The sequence below is a fragment of the Salmo trutta genome, chromosome 36 (genome assembly GCF_901001165.1).
Source record: "Salmo trutta chromosome 36, fSalTru1.1, whole genome shotgun sequence".
In the NCBI taxonomy this organism is placed as follows: domain Eukaryota; kingdom Metazoa; phylum Chordata; class Actinopteri; order Salmoniformes; family Salmonidae; genus Salmo; species Salmo trutta.
Genome location: NC_042992.1, coordinates 19,115,157 through 19,135,803, shown reverse-complemented (window position 1 = coordinate 19,135,803; position 20,647 = coordinate 19,115,157). Strand labels below are relative to the sequence as shown.

The 20,647-nt window shown below is 45.6% G+C and overlaps 1 protein-coding gene across 1 annotated transcript in view; it reads left to right on the top strand.

The window, feature by feature from the left end:
* Nucleotides 1–20,647, top strand: part of LOC115175584 (CUB and sushi domain-containing protein 3) — a 670,680-nt gene that overhangs the window by 60,840 nt on the left and 589,193 nt on the right. Inside the window, exon 2 of the mRNA XM_029734929.1 lies at nucleotides 19,035–19,257. Coding sequence (XP_029590789.1) covers nucleotides 19,035–19,257 — 223 coding nt within the window. The remainder of the gene's footprint in view (nucleotides 1–19,034; nucleotides 19,258–20,647) is intronic.

The following is a 20,647-nucleotide window of genomic DNA, read 5'->3' as shown; positions in this document are numbered from 1 at the left end:
TTCATCTGTGAAGAGCACAGGGCGCCAGTGGCGGATTTGCCAATCTTGGTGTTCTCTGGCAAATGCCAAACGTCCTGCACGGTGTTGGGCTGTAAGCACAACCCCCACCTGTGGACGTTGGGCCCTCATACCACCCTCATGGAGTCTGTTTCTGACCGTTAGAGCAGACACATGCACATTTGTGGCCTGCCGGAGGTCATTTTGCAGGGCTCTGGCAGTGCTTCCCCTGCTTCTCCTTGCACAAAGGCGGAGGTAGCGGTCCTGCTGCTGGGTTGTTGCCCTCCTACGGCCTCCTCCACATCTCCTGATGTACTGGCCTGTCTCCTGGTAGAGCCTCCATGCTCTGGACACTACGCTGACAGACACAGCAAACCTTCTTGCCACAGCTCGCATTGATGTGCCATCCTGGATGAGCTGCACTACCTGAGCCACTTGTGTGGGTTGTAGACTCCGTCTCATGCTACCACTAGAGTGAAAGCACCGCCAGCATTCAAAAGTGACCAAAACATCAGCCAGGAAGCATAGGAACTGAGAAGTGGTCTGTGGTCCCCACCTGCAGAACCACTCCTTTATTGGGGGTGTCTTGCTAATTGCCTATAATTTCCACCTGTTGTCTCTTCCATTTGCACAACAGCATGTGAAATCTATTGTCAATCAGTGTTGCTTCCTAAGTGGACAGTTTGATTTCACGGAAGTGTGATTGACTTGGAGTTACATTGTGTTGTTTAAGTGTTCCTTTTATTTTTTTGAGCAGTGTACATTACCGTTCAAAAGAATGAGGTCACTTAGAAATGTCCTTGTTTTTGAAAGAAAAGCAATTTTTTTGGCAATTAAAATAACATAAAATTGATCAGAAATACAGTGTAGACATTGTTAATGTTGTAAATGACTATTGTAGCTGGAAACGGCTGATTTTTTATGGAATATCTACATAGGCGTACAGAGGCCCATTATGTTGCAACCATCACTCCTGTGTTCCAATGGCACGTTGTGTTAGCTAATCCAAGTTTATCATTTTAAAAGCCTAATTGATCATTAGAAAACCCTTTTGCAATGATGTTAGTACAGCTGAAAACTGTTGTGCTGATTAAAGAAGCAATAAAACTGGCCTTCTTTAGACTAGTTGAGTATCTGGAGCATTAGCATTTGTGGGTTCGATTACAGGCTCAAAATGGCCAGAAACAAAGACCTTCCTTCTGAAACCCGTCAGTCTATTCTTGTTCTGAGAAATGAAGGCAATTCCATGCGAAGAAACTGAAGATCTGGCACATCGCTGTGTACTACTCCCTTCACAGAACAGTGTGAACTGGTCCTAACTAGAATAGAAAGAGAAGTGGGAGGCCCCGGTGCAGTAGAACAGGGCTCAGACTCTTATGGGTTAAACAATAGATTATGTAACTCAGCAGCCCTCAGACTGTAATGATTTTTCAACCCAGAATGACATTTTAAGAGTTACTTTTTTTTCCCTGAAGTGAATTCTAATCAGTATATTCATAACCCAGGTCACTCAGAGTTATTGTTTTTCATTTGGAAATTAACCAGGCCTTGAACATGGTATGAATGGTAGGAATACCAAACCATATATATAGATTATTTACTAGTGCTTGAATCGGCTGACTCACAGCTTGAAAAGGAGCAAATTACAGGGTGGAATGTACAGACAGACAGATATCGCCATTCACATGATGGTGCAGAGGAGGTGACTAGGCTTGGGCGATATAACATTTATACCTCTGTCTCTCTCTAGAGTGGGCGTACTTGGAAGAAGGAGGCATTGGGCGGGTCAGCAGTTAACAAGAGGCTGGGCTGTGAGGTGTTGTGTCAGTTGTTACACCTTCGCCTCCAACCCCAACTTCCTCCCCCCACCACCTCATCCCCCGTCCTCCACCTCCTTGCTCCTCCACCCCTCCTCCCACCATCTCCTCCTCCTCTTCCTTTTCCTCCTCCCCCACATCCCCTCCTCTCTCATCAGTGGGCATGGAAGACAGGCCACAGATGGATGTCTTATGGGGTGACAGGGGCAAGAGCGAGGGAGAGGCTTTGTGGTGAAGATAACAGAACAGACGAGGAGAGCGGGGGAGGAAAGGGTAACAAAATAGAGGTGAGGAGGGTCAAGAGGTTGACAGACACGTCCAAAGGAAAGCAATCTTGTGTTAAAGCGAAGGTCTGCTCGGCTGGCTGCCTGATGGGTGAGAGGGAGAGGTTACATGATGAGAGAGAGGGGGAGAGAGAGAGAGAGACAGAAAGGAGGAGAGAGAAAGAGAAAGGGAGAGAGAGAGAGAGAGAAAGGGAGAGGGAGAGAGAACGGGGGAGAGAGAAAGGAGGAGAGAGAAACAGAGAGAGGGAGAGAAAAATGGGGAGAGAGATAGTGAGAGAGAAAGGGGGAGAAAGAAAGGGAGAGAGAGAAAGAGCGAGAGAGAGAGAAAGGGGGAAGAAATGGAGAGGGAGAAAGAGAGAGAAAGAGGGAGAGAGAGAGAGAGAGAGAGGGAGAGAGAGAGAAAGAAAGTGGGAGGGAGAGCGCAAGAGAAAGAGAGCGAGAGAAAGAGAAAGGGAGGAAGAGAGAGAGAAAGAGAGAAAGAGAGGAGGAGGGTTGTCATGGACAAACAGTGCTATCACTGAGTGGGAGAGGGTTTAATCTTGTTCCCTTCCCTTGTTCTCAATGTGGCTTAAAATATTACTTTGAACAGGACTTATAATACATAAAGGTTACCGCATTGTGTGAGGAGACTCCCTTTTACCTTCACTATGGTAACAATTAGTTGTGAAGGTGTTGGAAGGATTGACAAGTGACAGATAGGTAATGCATAGGAGGATGAGGAGGAGGAAAATGGTGGAGTGATTGTGAGGATGATTAAGACTATTTTGATGGCGATAACTGTAATAACGATGAGGAGGATGAGGAAGAGGGTGATTATCAGAATGCTCTCCCTTAGCCGTAACCACAAGGATCACAACCATCAACCGTTAATGACCAAGGGTATTAGCTGTAATCCTCCTCATCCGCCCTCAGCTCCATGTAACCCTCCCTCCCACGCTGTGACTGAGTTGAAGACTTCCTTCCCCGGTGTGACAGAGTTGATCAGGGTAGACTGAGTGTTAGGAAGGATATGAGAGTGCAAGAGAAGCCAGTCAGCCAGAAGCTGGAGGGGCTCAGCAGGGTTATTAGTGGGGCTGAAGAGGGCATGGTATTGATCACCAGTACCAGCACCAGCTGATGTGCAACCAGTTCCCCTTTAATGAATCCCCAACAGAGCATGACACAGGCAGTACTAATGGGGAGGGAAGAAAATGCATTTCCGCTGAGGGGATATGATGGACAAACACACACACACACACACACACACACACACAGACACACACACACACACACACACACACACACACACACACACACACACACACACACACACACACACACACACACACACACACACACACACACACACACACAAAAGCATCTGGTTTATCCTGAGAGAGACGATGTCATTGAGGAAAAACAAACAACAGCTTGTTGAGAATTGTTATTTGCCTTACATTCCTGGTGTAAATGGTATGTATACCCAGGTGTGGTGGGTTGGTTGTGTAAATGGCATGTATACCCATGTGGTGGGTTGGTTAGCTAAATTGTATGTATACCCAGGTGTTGGGTTGGTTGTGTAAATGGTATTTATACCCAGGTGTGGTAGGTTGGTTAGCTAAATGGTATGTATACCCAGGTGTGGTGGGTTGGTTGGCTAAATGGTATGTATACCCAGGTGTGGTGGGTTGGTTAGCTAAATGGTATGTATACCCAGGTGTGGTGGGTTGGTTAATTAAATGGTATGTTTACCCAGGTGTGGTGGGTTGGTTAATTAAATGGTATGTTTACCCAGGTGTGGTGGGTTGGTTAGCTAAATGGTATGTATACCCAGGTGTGGTGGGTAAGTTGCATACTCATCACCAGCCTCTCCATCCTATGTTTGTTGATGTGGTCCCTGCAGACAGATGGAAATGTGACAGTAATCATATTTATGCTGCTGCTATAATCCATCACCTCCTCCTGCATATAGGCATGTGTGTGTATGTGGGTGTGTGTGTGTGCATGCGTATGTAGGCCTGGTGGAATCCTCCAGCCTTGAGTGACATCTTGATAGTTGTGCCCACCTCTACTCTCCTCGCTGTCCATTCTCTGCTCATGTAAACAAAATGCTCTCATGGGTCCTCCACTCCTGCCTTCCTACTCTCTGTCTCAATCTTTCCATCTTTCTGTCTATCTCTCGTCCTCTCTCTCTAGTTTCACTCCAGACCTGCTTTCATAACCTTTCCTGGCTGTGTGTGTGTGTGTGCGCTGAGAGAGATGTGTTTTGCAAAGGGCAGATCAAGCTGATTTATTTATGACAAGGGCTATATCCCTTCACACTGATAAAAAAATAAAATAAGTTGGTAAAAAAGAAATGGAAAAGCATTTAGTAGATTTCTGCATTTGTGGTGAGGGAGGACCTATTTTTGACACAGACCTCAAACAGATACAGTAACACTGGCCCACGATGATGCTATAAAAGGAAGTGTTGCCCTCGACCCGAGTCAGCCAATGGAATGAGTTTATATGAATTATGAAATATAACATGAATTTTACAGTCAAGGCATTTTATAATTGTATCTAGGTCAGTCTCAGTTTGGGAATTTGAAAGCACAGCTATGTCCAAAAATACAGGTAGTCACACCAGTGCATTTCCTACATGGTGGGAGTTGACATGCAGGGTTAATGTCGAGTCCTCCTTGCTGAGGAAAAATAGTGGCTACTTCACGTTTACCACTATAGAGCTGATCCAGCCCTACATACACTACAAGCCACTGCACTCTCCACATTCCCAAGCCATGTATACAGTGGCTTGCGAAAGTATTCACCCCACAACATTTACACAACATGCCTACCACTTTGAAGATGCAAAATAAAACATTTTGTGAAACAAACAAGAAATAAGAAAAAAAAACGGAAAACTTCAGCGTGCATAACTATTCACCTCCCCCCAAGTCAATACTTTGTAGAGCCACCTTTTGCTGCAATTACAGCTGCACGTCTCTAGGGGTGTGTCTCTATAAGCTTTACACATCTAGACACTTGGATTTTTGCCCATTTTCAAGGCAAAACTGCTCCAGCTCCTTCAAGTTTGATGGGTTCCGATGGTGTACCGCAATCTTTAAGTCATACCACAGATTCTCAGTGGGATTGAGGTCTGGGCTTTGACTAGGCCATTCCCTTTGACTAGGCCATTCCCCTTAAACCACTCAAGTGTTGCTTTAGCAGTATGCTTAGGGTCATTGTCCTGCTGGAAGGTGAACCTCCATCCCAGTCTCAAATCTCTGGAAGACAAACAGGTTTCCTTCAAGAATTTCCCTGTATTTAGCATCATCCATCATTCCTTCAATTCTGACCAGTTTCCCAGTTCCTGCCGATGAAAAACATCTCCACAGCATGATGCTGCCATCACCATGCTTCACTGTGGGGATGGTATTCTCGGAGTGATGAGAGGGGTTGGGTTTGCGCCAGACATAGCGTTTTCCTTGATGGCCAAAAGCTCAATTTTAGTCACGTCTGACCAGAGTACCTTCATCCATATGTTTGGAGAATCTCCAACATGCCTTTTGGCGAACACCAAACATGTTCGCTTATGGCTTTTTTCTGGTCACTCTACCATAAAGCCCAGCTCTGTGGAGTGTACAGCTTAAAGTGGTCCTATGGACAGATACTCTAATCTCCGCTGTGGAGCCTTGCAACTCCTTAAGGGTTATCTTTGGTCTCTTTGTTGACTCTCTGATTAATGCCCTCCTTGCCTGGTGAGTTATGGTGGGTGGCCCTCTCTTGGCAGGTTTGTTGTGGTGCCATATTTTTTCAATTTTTTAATAATGGATTTAATGGTGCTCTGTGGGATGTTCAAAGTTTCTGATATTTTTTATAACCCAACCCTGATCTATGCTTCTCCACAACTTTGTCCCTGACCTGTGGTGGAGAAGTACCATACTTGGTGGTGCCCCTTGCTTAGTGGTGTTGCAGGCTCTGGGGCCTTTCAGAACAGGTGTATATTTTTTTATTTATTTTTTTATTTCACTTTATTTAACCAGGTAGGCAAGTTGAGAACAAGTTCTCATTTACAATTGCGACCTGATATATATATATATATATATATATATATATATATATATATATATATATATATATATATACTGAGATCATGTGACATATCATGTGACACTTAGATGGCACACAGGTGGACATTATTTAACAAATGATGTGACTTATTGGTTGCACCAGATCTTATTTAGGGGCTTCATAGCAAAGGGGTGTGAATACATATGCACAAACCACTTTTACATTTTGAATCTTTTAGATTTTTTAAACAAGTAATTATTTTCCTTTTACTTCACAAATGTGGACTATTATGTGTATGTCCATTACATGAAATCTAAATAATAATCAATTTCATTTACAGGTTGTAATGCAACAAAATAGGAAAAACGCCAAGGAGGATGAATATTTTTGCAAGGCACTGTATTCCTCTCCTTTTAGCTGTATGAGGGTATATGGCAGCAGTCCCCAAGGCTCAGCCTCCCCACATCCAACATCCAGGTATACACAATCAGTCCCCAAGGCTCAGCCTCTCCACATCCAACATCCAGGTATACACAATCAGTACCCAAGGCTTAGCTTCCCCACATCCAACATCCAGGTATAGACAATCAGTCCCCAAGGCTCAGCTTCCCCACATCCAACATCCAGGTATATGTACACAAACCGTCCCCAAGGCTCAGCTTCCCCACATCCAACATCCAGGTATACACAAATAGTCCCCAAGGTTCAGCTTCCCCGTATCCAACGTTCAGGTATACAAAAACAGTCCCCAAGGCTCAGCTTCCCCACATCCAACATCCAGGTATACGCAAACAGTCCCCAAGGCTCAGCTTCCCCACATCCAACATCCAGGTATACGCAAATAGTCCCCAAGGCTCAGCTTCCCCACATCCAACATCCAGGTATACGCAAACAGTCCCCAAGGCTCAGCTTCCCCACATCCAACATCCAGGTATACACAAACAGTCCCCAAGGCTCAGCTTCCCCACATCCAACATCCAGGTATACACAAACAGTCCCCAAGGCTCAGCTTCCCCACATCCAACATCCAGGTATACACAAACAGTCCCCAAGGCTCAGCTTCCCCACATCCAACATCCAGGTATACACAAACAGTCCCCAAGGCTCAGCTTCCCCACATCCAACATCCAGGTATACACAAACAGTCCCCAAGGCTCAGCTTCCCCACATACAACATCCAGGTATAGACAATCAGTCCCCAAGGCTTAGCTTCCCCACATCCAACATCCAGGTATATGTACACAAACCGTCCCCAAGGCTCAGCTTCCCCACATCCAACGTTCAGGTATACAAAAACAGTCCCCAAGGTTCAGCTTCCCCGTATCCAACGTTCAGGTATACAAAAACAGTCCCCAAGGCTCAGCTTCCCCACATCCAACATCCAGGTATACGCAAACAGTCCCCAAGGCTCAGCTTCCCCACATCCAACATCCAGGTATACGCAAATAGTCCCCAAGGCTCAGCTTCCCCACATCCAACATCCAGGTATACGTAAACAGTCCCCAAGGCTCAGCTTCCCCACATCCAACATCCAGGTATACACAAACAGTCCCCAAGGCTCAGCTTCCCCACATCCAACATCCAGGTATACACAAACAGTCCCCAAGGCTCAGCTTCCCCACATCCAACATCCAGGTATACACAAACAGTCCCCAAGGCTCAGCTTCCCCACATCCAACATCCAGGTATACACAAACAGTCCCCAAGGCTCAGCTTCCCCACATCCAACATCCAGGTATACACAAACAGTCCCCAAGGCTCAGCTTCCCCACATCCAACATGCTCTCTATTGATTTATTTTATGAAAAGCTCCCAATAATACAAGTTCTGTTTGGTTTGAATAATATATGGCGATATAAAAACTGGTATTTCTCATCCACCCAAATCATTAGTCCCAATTTGAGTTGGTAATGAATGCTCTCTCTGGCTACATCCCAAATGGTAGCCTATTCCCTACATAGTACACTACTTTTGACCAGAACCCTCTGGGCCCTGGTGAAAAGTAGTGTACTATATATGGGAAAAGGGTGACATTTGTTCACAGCCTCTAACGTCGCATTACCACCATGCCACTTAATAGAGAACAACCCTTCTCTCCTGCTGTATTATCAGCTGTTGGCTGGCAACACAATACACTGGAGCCAATTGTGAGGTCTCTCTTAACCTCTCAGGCTATTGATAGATTCCATTTCTCCTTATGTTCAACCTCTCAGGCTATGGATGGATTCCATTTCTCCTTATGTTCAACCTCTCAGGCTATTGATAGATTCCATTTCTCCTTATGTTCAACCTCTCAGGCTATGGATGGATTCCATTTCTCCTTATGTTCAACCTCTCAGGCTATTGATAGATTCCATTTCTCCTTATGTTCAACCTCTCAGGCTATGGATGGATTCCATTTCTCCTTTGGGCTAAATCTCTCAGACTATAGATGGATTCCGTTTCTCCTTTGGGTTCAATCTCTCAGGCAACGGATGGATTCCGTTTCTCCTTTGGGCTCAATTTCTCTGGCTATGGATGGACTCCGTTCACTCATTACCCTCGCTTAATTTGGGCCAAATTAAATCCTACCTCATGCCAGGAATATTCCACGTGTTCACTAGCTAGCTACTAGCTACCTTTATCTGGTGCTTAATTGTTTCCTTGTTCCTGGTGTTTGTACCAAATGGCACCCTATTCCCAATATAGCACACTACTTTAGACCAGAGCCCCACTATAAAGTGAATAGGGTGCCATTTGGGATGCCCTCCTAGTGTTTAGGAGATGAGCGAGTTTTAGTGTCGATATAATAGACAATTTACGGTTTAACAGTGAACACACATTACGTTGAAGGGAATCAGGTAGCCTAGCGGTTAGAGTATTGGGCCAGTAACCAAAAGTTTGCTGGTTTGAATACCCCCAGGCCCAGTAGTAACAGTCTAGATAGACAGGCCCAGTAGTAGTAACAGTCTAGATAGAGGCCCAGTAGTAACAGTCTAGACAGACAGGCCCAGTAGTAACAGTCTAGACAGACAGGCCCAGTAGTAACAGTCTAGACAGACAGGCCCAGTAGCAGTAACCGTCTAGATAGAGGCCCAGTAGTAACAGTCTAGATAGACAGGCCCAGTAGTAGTAACAGTCTAGACAGACAGTCCCAGCAGTAGTAACAGTCTAGATAGAGGCCCAGTAGTAACAGTCTAGACAGACAGGCCCAGTAGTAACAGTCTAGACCGACAGGCCCAGTAGTAACAGTCTAGAAAGTCAGGCCCAGTAGTAGTAACAGTCTAGATAGAGGCCCAGTAGTAACAGTCTAGACAGACAGGCTCAGTAGTAGTAACAGTCTAGACAGACAGGCCCAGTAGTAGTAACAGTCTAGACAGACAGGCCCAGTAGTAGTAACAATCTAGATGGACAGGCCCAGTAGTACTGTCTAGACAGAGAGGCCCAGTAGTAACAGTCTAGACAGACAGGCCCAGTAGTAGTAACAATCTAGATAGAGGCCCAGTAATAGTAACAGTCTAGACAGACAGGCCCAGTAGTAACAGTCTAGACAGACAGGCCCAGTAGTAGTAACAGTCTAGATAGACAGGCCCAGTGGTAACCGTCTAGACAGATAAGCCCAGTAGTAGTAACAGTCTAGACAAACAGGCCCAGTAGTAGTAACAGTTTAGAAAGACAGGCCCAGTAGTAGTAACAGTCTAGATAGACAGGCCCAGTAGTAACAGTCTAGACAGACAGGCCCAGTAGTAGTAACAGTCTAGATAGACAGGCCCAGTGGTAACCGTCTAGACAGACAAGCCCAGTAGTACTAACAGTCTAGACAGACAGGCCCAGTAGTACTAACAGTCTAGACGGACAGGCCCAGTAGTAACAGTCTAGACAGACAGGCCCAGTAGTAGTAACAATCTAGACAGACAGGCCCAGTAGTAGTAACAGTTTAGAAAGACAGGCCCAGTAGTAGTAACAGTCTAGATAGACAAGCCCAATAGTAACAGTCTAGATAGACAGGCCCAGTAGTAGTAACAGTCTAGACATACAGGCCCAGTAGTAACAGTCTACATAGACAGGCCCAGTAGTAACAGTCTAGACAGACAGGCCCAGTAGTAGTAACAGTCTAGATAGACAGGCCCAGTAGTAACCGTCTAGACAGACAGGCCCAGTATTAGTAACAGTCTAGACAGACAGACCCAGTAGTAGTAACAGTCGAGACAGACAGGCCCAGTAGTACTAACAGTCTAGATAGACAGGCCCAGTAGTAACAGTCTAGATAGACAGGCCCAGTAGTAACAGTCTAGATAGACAGGCCCAGTAGTAGTAACAGTCTAGACAGACAGTCCCAGTAGTAACAGTCTAGACAGACAGGCCCAGTAGTAGAAACAGTCTTGATAGAGGCCCAGTAGTAACAGTCTAGACAGACAGTCCCAGTAGTAACAGTCTAGACAGACAGGCCCAGTAGTAGTAACAATCTAGATGGACAGGCCCAGTAGTACTGTCTAGACAGAGAGGCCCAGTAGTAACAGTCTAGACAGACAGGCCCAGTAGTAGTAACAATCTAGATAGAGGCCCAGTAATAGTAACAGTCCAGACAGACAGGCCCAGTAGTAACAGTCTAGATAGACAGGCCCAGTGGTAACCGCCTAGACAGACAAGCCCAGTAGTAGTAACAGTCTAGACAGACAGGCCCAGTAGTAGTAACAGTCTAGACAGACAGGCCCAGTAGTACTAACAGTCTAGATAGACAGGCCCAGTAGTATCAGTCTAGATAGACAGGCCCAGTAGTAACAGTCTAGATAGACAGGCCCAGTAGTAGTAACAGTCTAGACAGACAGTCCCAGTAGTAACAGTCTAGACAGACAGGCCCAGTAGTAGTAGCAGTCTAGACAGACAGGCCCAGTAGTAGTAACAGTCTAGACAGACAGGCCCAGTAGTAGTAACAGTCTAGATAGACAGGCCCAGTAGTAGTAACAGTCTAGACAGACAGTCCCAGTAGTAACAGTCTAGACAGACAGATCCAGTAGTAGTAACAGTCTAGACAGACAGTCCCAGTAGTAACATTCTAGACAGACAGGCCCAGTAGTAACAGTCTAGGCAAGACAGGCCCAGTAGTAGTAACAGTCTAGACAGACAGGCCCGGTAGTAGTAACAGTCTAGACAGACAGGCCCAGTAGTAGTAACAGTCTAGACAGACAGGCCCAGTAGTAGTAACAGTCTAAACAGACAGGCCCAGTAGTAGTAACAGTCTAGACAGACAGGCCCAGTAGTAGTAACAGTCTAGACAGACAGGCCCAGTAGTAGTAACAGTCTAGACAGACAGGCCTCGTTGTAGTAACAGTCTAGACAGACAGGCTCAGTAGTAACAGTCTAGACAGACAGGCTCAGTAGTAGTAACAGTCTAGACAGACAGGCCCAGTAGTAGTAACAGTCTAGACAGACAGGCCCAGTAGTAGTAACAGTCTAGACAGACAGGCCCAGTAGTAGTAACAGTCTAGACAGACAGGTCCAGTAGTAGTAACAGTCTGGACAGACAGGCCCAGTAGTAACAGTCTGGACAGACAGGCCCAGTAGTAACAGTCTGGACAGACAGGCCCAGTAGTAGTAACAGTCTAGACAGACAGGTCCAGTAGTAGTAACAGTCTAGACAGACAGGCTCAGTAGTAACAGTCTAGACAGACAGGTCCAGTAGTAGTAACACTCTAGACAGACAGGCCCAGTAGTAGTAACAGTCTAGACAGACAGGCCCAGTAGTAGTAACAGTCTAGACAGACAGGCCCGGTTGTAGTACCATTCTAGACAGACAGGCCCAGTCATAACAGTCTAGATAGACAGGCCCAGTAGTAGTAACAGTCTAGATAGTCAGGCCCAGTAGTATCAGTCTAGACAGACAGGCCCAGTAGTAGTAACAGTCTAGCCAGACAGGCCCAGTAGTAGTAACAGTCTAGATAGACAAGTCCAGTAGTAACAGTCTAGATCGACAGGCAAAGTAGTAGTAACAGTCTAGACAGACAGGCCCAGTAGTAGTAACAGTCTAGATAGACAGGCCCAGCAGTAACAGTCTAGACAGACAGGCCCAGTAGTAACGGTCTAGATAGACAGGCCCGGTAGTAGTAACAGTCTAGATAGACAGGCCCAGTAGCAACAGTGTAGACACAGGCCCAGTAGTAATAACAGTCTAGACAGACAGGCCCAGTAGTAACAGTCTAGCTAGACAGGCCCGGTAGTAGTAACAGTCTAAACAGGGCCCTTAGGGATCCTGTCAAACGTAGTGCACTGTGTTTACGATAGGGAGCAATTTGAGACGGAGCCTGGATGTGTTTATTTGAAAAATATGAATCTGTCTTTTGATTAAGACCGGGATGAAAGACCGATGTTTTTTTTGCGACAGATTTGAAAATGATGTACTTATCTCTTTAATTGAAATGTTACATGACTGTGTTTGTCTGCTATCATACGCACTTGTCAATGAGGATTTTCCCTCCCGTCAAATTGATGTAAGTGGCCATACCCAGAAGAGCTAGCGTGTTTTACTCCACTATATTAGGAAAGTGCCTAGAGTTAGATTTGTGTTGTGGAGGGACGCTCCAGTGCGAAAAGCTGAAAATCAATTTGAAACAATGTCACTCATCTTCCATTTTAAGTGCATCTTTGGGTAAAAAGCCAAACGTGAAGGTGTGATTTCAGTGAAGCTTGTCTAATGATAGTCATTTTTTTGTTGTCATCCCAACAGTGTTTGATTGGTTTAAATTTAGAGGGAGTGAATTTGTATTCTGTCTTGATGGCACTGTCTGTGTGCCAGGCATCCTTAGCTCAGAAACCTTAGCAGCATTGAGAAAGATGCCGTCCTCCTTCTTAATGGCTGACCCAAGGTGTGGCCACGGGCCCAGCCTTTAGTTGTGATGATAAGGTGGCAGACACAAGTGTTGGGGTGGCGAATAGAGGGATGCAATGTGGGGAGGGGACAGAGGGGGAAGAAAGAGACTGAGAGGGGAAGGCGGCGTGCCAAGGTGAAAACAAGCTCTACACTTTTCCCTACAACAACACACAGCGAGGTGGCCGCTTTGCCTCCCTCCCCCATCCCTGTCTCCCTACCCCTCTCCTTCCCCTCTATGTCCCCCCGGGGAGCTGCCATACTGTTTGTGGATCAACAGTTTAGATAAGAGTTAATCATATACCCATCAGTATTTCCCATCACCCCCGCCACCTCTTGTACATAGCACATAAATAGATTAATCAATCATCTCATTGGTGACTTAGTAGCATGAAACAGCCGTATTGAGCATGTGAACTAATCTGTACTTTTTTTGTCTAAGAAAGCATACTTATTCACATTGATTGATAATCCACTGATGAGACAAGGTCAAGGGTTCAGAGGAAGGTTCACTCTGCTTTTCCCCTGTGTCGCTACCTAGGGGTTAATTAGGGTCAGGGGTCGCCCCGTGTTGTCTTGTCTCTCTTGTGGCGTAATTAAAACGATCACTCAGTCACTCGGAGCGCCTGCCAGTTGACTGATGGGATATAAAGCGCTCTTGTTCTCAACAGTGATGACAAATTATAGGAAATCTATCTCTTTATCTCTGTCTTTCACTCTCTCTCTCTCTCTCTCTCTCTCTCTCTCTCTCTCTCTCTCTCTCTCTCTCTCTCTCTCTCTCTCTCTCTCTCTCTCACTCTGAATAGGAATCCCACTGTTCACACCAAGCTCCACAGCTATACCCATTTAGGCAGTGCAGGTCTGAAGGGCAAGAACCATAGGGAGCTAGAGACACTGCACATTGTTCAAGTGATGCAGTAAAATATAGATTCAACAGAATCTCCCAGTTTATAGCCAGTACTGAGAGAGAGAGAGAGAGAGCGAGATGGGGGAGAGTGATCGAGAGGGAGAAATAGAAAGTAGAGCCCCGTTGGGGATACATTTTAAGCTCGAGCCCTACCCGTGACCGCAATATTCAGGCCCTACCCTACCCAGGCCCGATTGTTTCTGCCAAATGTAAAGCCCGGCCCTGCCCGAAACCTGAAATCAGAAATAACTTCATACGTTAGTAAATCCATTTGATGCTCTTCTCTGTCTGTCACTTTCTCTCTGCGAGCAGGCAGCTCGCTCTGCATGCATTCTGCTCATGGGGGCTCTGAGTCAATGAGTAACCATAGCAACGGCTCTGCTTGGGCTGCTCTGCTCAGTGACGAGACATGAGAGAGCAGTGAGCTGTTAGCTACTTTTTGTCACTTTAAACTCTGACAAAACTCAAGGATTATTGTCTCCTGTCTTATATTTGATGAGGTTGAAGCTCTTCTGACACCATGTTAGGAACTTAGTCAGATATGACTGTACTGCGCAGCAGAGCATGCGCAAATAACTCAGTTTCAAAATGTTAGTGATAAATTTAGTGATACCCGAGCCCTACCCGTACCCTAGTTATGATGAACAAACAGGTCCTAGCCAGGGCCCGGTCAGGGAGAAGCTCTAATAGAGAGAGAGAGATGGGGGAGAGAGACCTACAGAGAGAGAGAAAGAGACAGTGAGATGGGAGAGAGAGAGAGAAAGAGAGATGGTGGAGATAGAGATGGGGGAGGGAGAGAAAGAGAGAGAAAGAGAGAGAGACAGTTCATCTCCAATAGAGGCAGTGCCTTAGAGCTACTATAGTAACCTTCAGTGTTAGCCATGGAGATTGAGAAGGGAAGGAGATGGCCAACACTAACAAAAGGCACACGACTAAACCACGGCATCGCCTTATATCCAGAATACATCTCAAAATCTACCTCCTCCCAAAAACTGATTGGCGTTCATGACCATGATGATTCATAATTTATACCTCAGGCTCACATAGGTCTTAGTTATCTCTGTAGAGTTCACACAGTCGGTGGTGGCTTAAAAAGCCCTCCTCTCTTCAATCTTACATGAATTACTCCCTTCAGGGGAGTGGTGGAGAGGATAAATAGTACATTTTAATTGGGTGGATTTTTCATTATGGTTTGGGCCTGGGCTGTGTGTTTTATTATCTGCAAACAGATGGGGGATGGATGCTGGCTGGTTCACTGGCTGGCTGTTTCTCTGGGAGTTGGTGTGGGCAGCGTAGAAAAGAAGCATGGCATTTATCTACTTGTTAACGTGGAAATATGAAGGAGTGGAGACAGGGATGAGCTTAGAAGGCTTTAGTTTAACCAATTGGGCCTTAACGCAATCAACTGCAATAACTGAACTGGCCATGCTACTTCCTCTCTCTCTCAGCGTCTGCTCTTGCAAGGCTATTTCATAATACTATTCAGGATTGACTCAATTAAATGAGAAACCATGACTATACGTAGTATATTATTTTCAATGAATGACATGCCTGTACTACTGCACAACTAAATACTCTTGCTAATGTTAAGCAGGGCTGTGCAAACGAAGTGACAATCTTGAACTGTTGTCATATGTAATTCAGTTTGCCATAGCGACGTTCTCCCAGCATCAGCAGCTTTTCACCTTCTCAAGCTAGCTCACAGTTCCAATGACAAAACATGTCAACAAATACTAGCTTCCCCAATGTTTGAGTCCCATGCAATCCTCAATGACCATATGACATTACCCCCCACACGCTGCTCTGTCCGTTCGGGTGTTGATTGCGTCCAGACCTATAACCACTCACCAGTTGCTACAGGACGTCTGTGTCTGTCTGGCTGTGTGCCATATGGCACCCTATTCCCTATATAGTGCACTTCTTTTGGCCCGAGCCCTATGTGTCCTGATCAGAAATTGTGCACCAATAAGGGAATAGGGTACCATTTGGGACGCAGGTTGTGACTTCATATTCTCATCTGTCACAGCCCCATCCCTAATTTCTCATGGCAGTGTGTGGTGCAATTAGAGCTGTGAGGCGCATTGGCCCTTCACAGCGAATCACGGACAAGACCAGGGAAAACCAGGAAGTGCAGGCAGCAGACAGTTACCCATGTGCCGTACTAAGAGTAAAGTGTGCAGTCTGAGAATGTCTGCGCGGTGTGTTAGCACAGTGTTTCCCAACTCCTGTCCTCCAGTACCCTCAGCAGTACATATTTTTAAAATATTTTTTATTTACTTAATTTATTTTCTCCCCCTTTTTTTTCTCCCCAATTGGTAGTAGTTACAGTCTTGTCTCATCGCTGCAACTCCCATACGGACTCGGGAGAGGTGAAGGTCGAGAGCCATGCATCCTCCGAAACACAACCCAACCAAGCCGCACTGCTTCTTGACACAATGCACATCCAACCCGGAAGCACCAATGTGTCGGAGGGAACACCGTACACCTGGTTACCTGGTCAGCGTGCACTGTGCTAGTGCGTGATGAGACAAGGATATCCCAGCCGGCCAAACCCTCCCTAACCCGGACGATGCTGGGCCAATTGTGCGCTGCCCCATGGGCCTCTCCCGGTCGCGGCCGGCTGCGACAGAGCCTGGGCTAGAACCCAAAATCTCTGGTGGCACAGCTAGCACTGCGATGCAGTGCCTTAGACCACTGCGCCACTCGGGAGCTCGCAGTATATATTTTTGTTGTGGTCCCAGACAAACTCACCTGATTCTACTTGTCAATTAATCATCAAGCCATTGACAAGTTGAATCAGGTGTTTTTGTCCAGGGCTACAACTTAAATGTGTGCTGTTGGGGTTACTGGAGGACTGGAGTTGGGAAACACTGTTGTATCATATGCATGCATGTGGTTCCTCCTCCGCAGCAACAGCCGCCCTAATGTAGTCAGCACAAGCCCTTGTCTTACATATGGTATGACAGAGCCTATTAACCTACAAAGAATGGGACTACTGGGGCTTGCATATTCAACAATGTGGAGATAACAGATAGCATAACAGGAAGTCCTACAGCTCTCTGTATACGATCCCATGCACACAAGCGCTCCCCAAAGAGGTGCTCGTATCATAGCCAACAGCATGGAAAATACTCTCTACACTACACGGTGTTAGCCACATGGAACCAGTGGATGCACTCATCATGTAGGCGATGTTCACAACCATTAACACAGATGTAACATGGAGATCGGATGTGCTTGTGTGTGTGATCTCATTGGTAGTGGTGCAGAATTAGCAAGAGGAGACAGGCGGGAAAGGCAGGGCAGTTATCAGGCCCCAGTGTTGCCAGTGAAATGGCAGCTAGCTAGTTCTCCAGATGGCACCCTGATCTATTCCTCTCACAGTGTGGATAATAAATTACCACTTGAGTGTATTAGTTCTTCAATGCCAAGAGAAACCGATGCACTGCAAGGCTACCACTACTGCTGCTGCTATTGCCGTGTGCTGCTACTTTACATGCAACCTCTAGCAGAGCCATCCGCGAAACTCCCTGGAACACTTTCATATCACACACATATTGTATCGCCAGCAAATTTATGTTCCTCTGAAAATGACTTGGACAGGGTTCAAATTGATTCTGTCCCTTCTTATTTCGGGGAAGCATAATCTTTAGCAGCGATCCTTATGAATTGAATAGCATGACCCAGCCAATAGGGATATCTGTGTGTACAATATAGTATATAATGTAATACCATTAAACAAATAGCATCGGCCACTGTTTTTATTGAGAATTACTCTAATTATATGTCTCAATGCCAGCCTCTCATGGAGTGTTTTCCATTGAACTCCATTGAAAGGCGGTGTGAATGGGAGGCTCTTGTTGACAATGGAGCCGACACAAAACCAAGGCCCAGCCAGGACATTGTGGCATGGAGTCTGTGTAGGCCATCTGGAGGCCAGCGATTTTGAAGCCATTATGCCATGACTGCCACAGGGCTGGCCAAAGTGCATCTGCCATTAAGGCAGGCTGGGCGGGTAGCAGTAATCTCAGTTAGAATGCCTCCATAATGGTCTGACCCAGGGTTATTCTGACCCAGGGTTATTCTGACCCAGGCCACACTGACACGGCACTAGCGTAACACTAGCCAGTGTCATAAAGAACTGGAATAGGAAATCATATGGGTCCTTTAATTCCCTACCCTTGAGGAACCAGGCCTACAGGACCGTAAGAAAGTGTTTAGGCAATGCAGCGATACCACAGTGGTGTTTGTGTAAGTTCTCCATGTGTAAATAATAGACAAGGTCTTCCTCCAAAGTAAAGCACAGCACACAGCACGGTGTTGGACGTGCATCTAGCTGTGACTAATAGTTTAGGGACGGCATGCTGGGAGTGATTGTGGAGGCCTGCTGGCTCTCCCCATGCTGTACATGGTGGCTGTGTGTCTGTGAGAATGTATGCAGCAAGAGCAAGCTGCTAGACCCAATACTACTACCCCTGATCAGGCCCCTGCCATATAATGTACCTCATTTCTTCAAAGGTTGTAGTTTTCTATGTACTGTATCTGTGTCTAGTAGTTTATGTGGTAAAGTGTTGTATTCAGTCAGCTTTTTGTCCAAACTCTTTTAGCATAATGATAACTACGCTGAGTATACCAAACATTAGGAACACCTTCCTATTATTGAGCTGCTGGCCCATGTTGACTCCAATGTTGTCTGGATGTCCTTTGGGTGGTGTACCATTCTAGACACACACGAAAAACTGTTGTGTGTGAAAAACCGAGCAGCGTTGCAGCTCTTGACACAAACCACTGGCACCTACTACCATACCCCGTTCAAAGACACTTCAATATTCAACCCTCTATTAGTGGCACACATACACAATCCATGTCTCAATTGTCTCAAGACTTAAAAGTCCTTCTTTAACCTGTCACCTCCCCTTCATCTACACTGATTGAAATGGATTTAACAAGTGACATCAATAAGGGATCATAGCTTTCAACTGGATTCACCTGGTCAGTCTATGTCATGGAAAGAGCAGGTGTCCTTATGTTTTGTACATTTAGTGTATACTGCCTTGACTCCATATGTGTGTTGCTTGTTATCTGCATTGTGAATCGCTTATAAAGACACTTCCAAATGAAGCTAATCTGTTATTTTCTTCTCTCTTCTCCAGGTTTCATATATACGTGTGGTGGGACATTAAAAGGACGGAATGGCACCATTGAAAGTCCAGGTTTTCCATATGGATACCCCAATGGGGCAAACTGTACATGGGTTATTGTAGCAGAGGAGGGAAACCGAATTCAAATTGTCTTTCAGTCCTTCGCTGTGGAGGAGGAGTATGACTTTATATCGCTTTATGATGGACATCCTCATCCGGCCAACTTCAGGACGAGGTGAGTAAAGTTTTTATTTAAAAATTAAAAAAAATCTTTACATCCCCTTGAATCCTTGTCTTAGTCCGCTGATTAAAAAAAGGTGCTGTCCTTTTCTTTCATTGGTTTAATTTAGGATTTTTGGTTTTAGGGTTGACATTTGAAAAGATAGACGAGTTTGCAACTTACAGAGTTCATTTACGCCATTCTATTGTCAGAGCAGAGCGGACTTTAAGAAAGATATGGTCTTGGATAAACTGATTAGTCCATTCTAATCTAAAATGGAAGGCCAGCAGCGTCTTCAGTCGGAGGAGGCAGAACTCGTTCACTCATTTCCGAATACGTTTGATCACTGGAAAAGAGATCGCAATCAGTCCATTGTAATTTGTGGCCTACATGGACTCAAGATAGCTCTGGCAGTTTGACCGAATTAAAGCCGCCACTGAGAAATCGCTCCAGGTGATTAAGGCAGAGAAATTAAACAGCTCTGTCCAATTATCTGGTTATTGTAATTATTCCGGGTCCCATTAACATGTCCTAATACACAGCATATACTTTCCCTTTCAAAACATTCACTGTTTGATTGGAATGTCCGTGCATTAGCTCTGAACATTATTTTCATTCATTAAGGGGACTTTGGTGACGGACAAAGCCGCTTAAAGCCCAGGTTTCATCATGACTTTGTGTGAATTATACCGATTATACTTTTGCTGTAGCTTCGTTTCCCTTAACGGAGCAGTCCTTGATTTAAGCAGGTCAAATTGTTATCAGAGTAAATGGTCTTGTTTATCTATGGCAAATGGCCCCATATTAGTAGTTCACTTTTCATAGTGAAACTTTTGACCTGGGCCCATAGGGCCCTAGTCAAAAGTATTGCACTATGTAGTGAATAGGTATTGTAGCCATTTGGGACGTACCCTATGCTAATAGAACCTTTTCCATTTTAAACAGCACATTCATCACTTCAATAAGCACCGTCACTGGGGCACCTCACCAAAGAAAGACGTAAAAGTGTATGTGTATGTACAGTAAATGAGTCTGTGTCACCAGATGCTCACTGCCTCTGGGATAATCTAGGTGGTGTTGTGCCCTACTGCTGTTGTGCTCAGGTTGGCATGGGGGCAGGGGGGATCCTTTTCAGGGTACCATCTTGCACCTCAGCGCCAAGCCTGTCTACCTCCAGATGTCTGCCATCCTCTCGTACCAAGGTAGCACCCCAAGACACACACACACACACACACACACACACACACACACACACACACACACACACACACACACACACACACACACACACACACACACACACACACACACACACATACACACACCACACACATACACCTGTGCTGGCGCTACCTGCCATGTGGAACATGCCACCTCTGCACCACTTTTAATTGAATCAAAAACC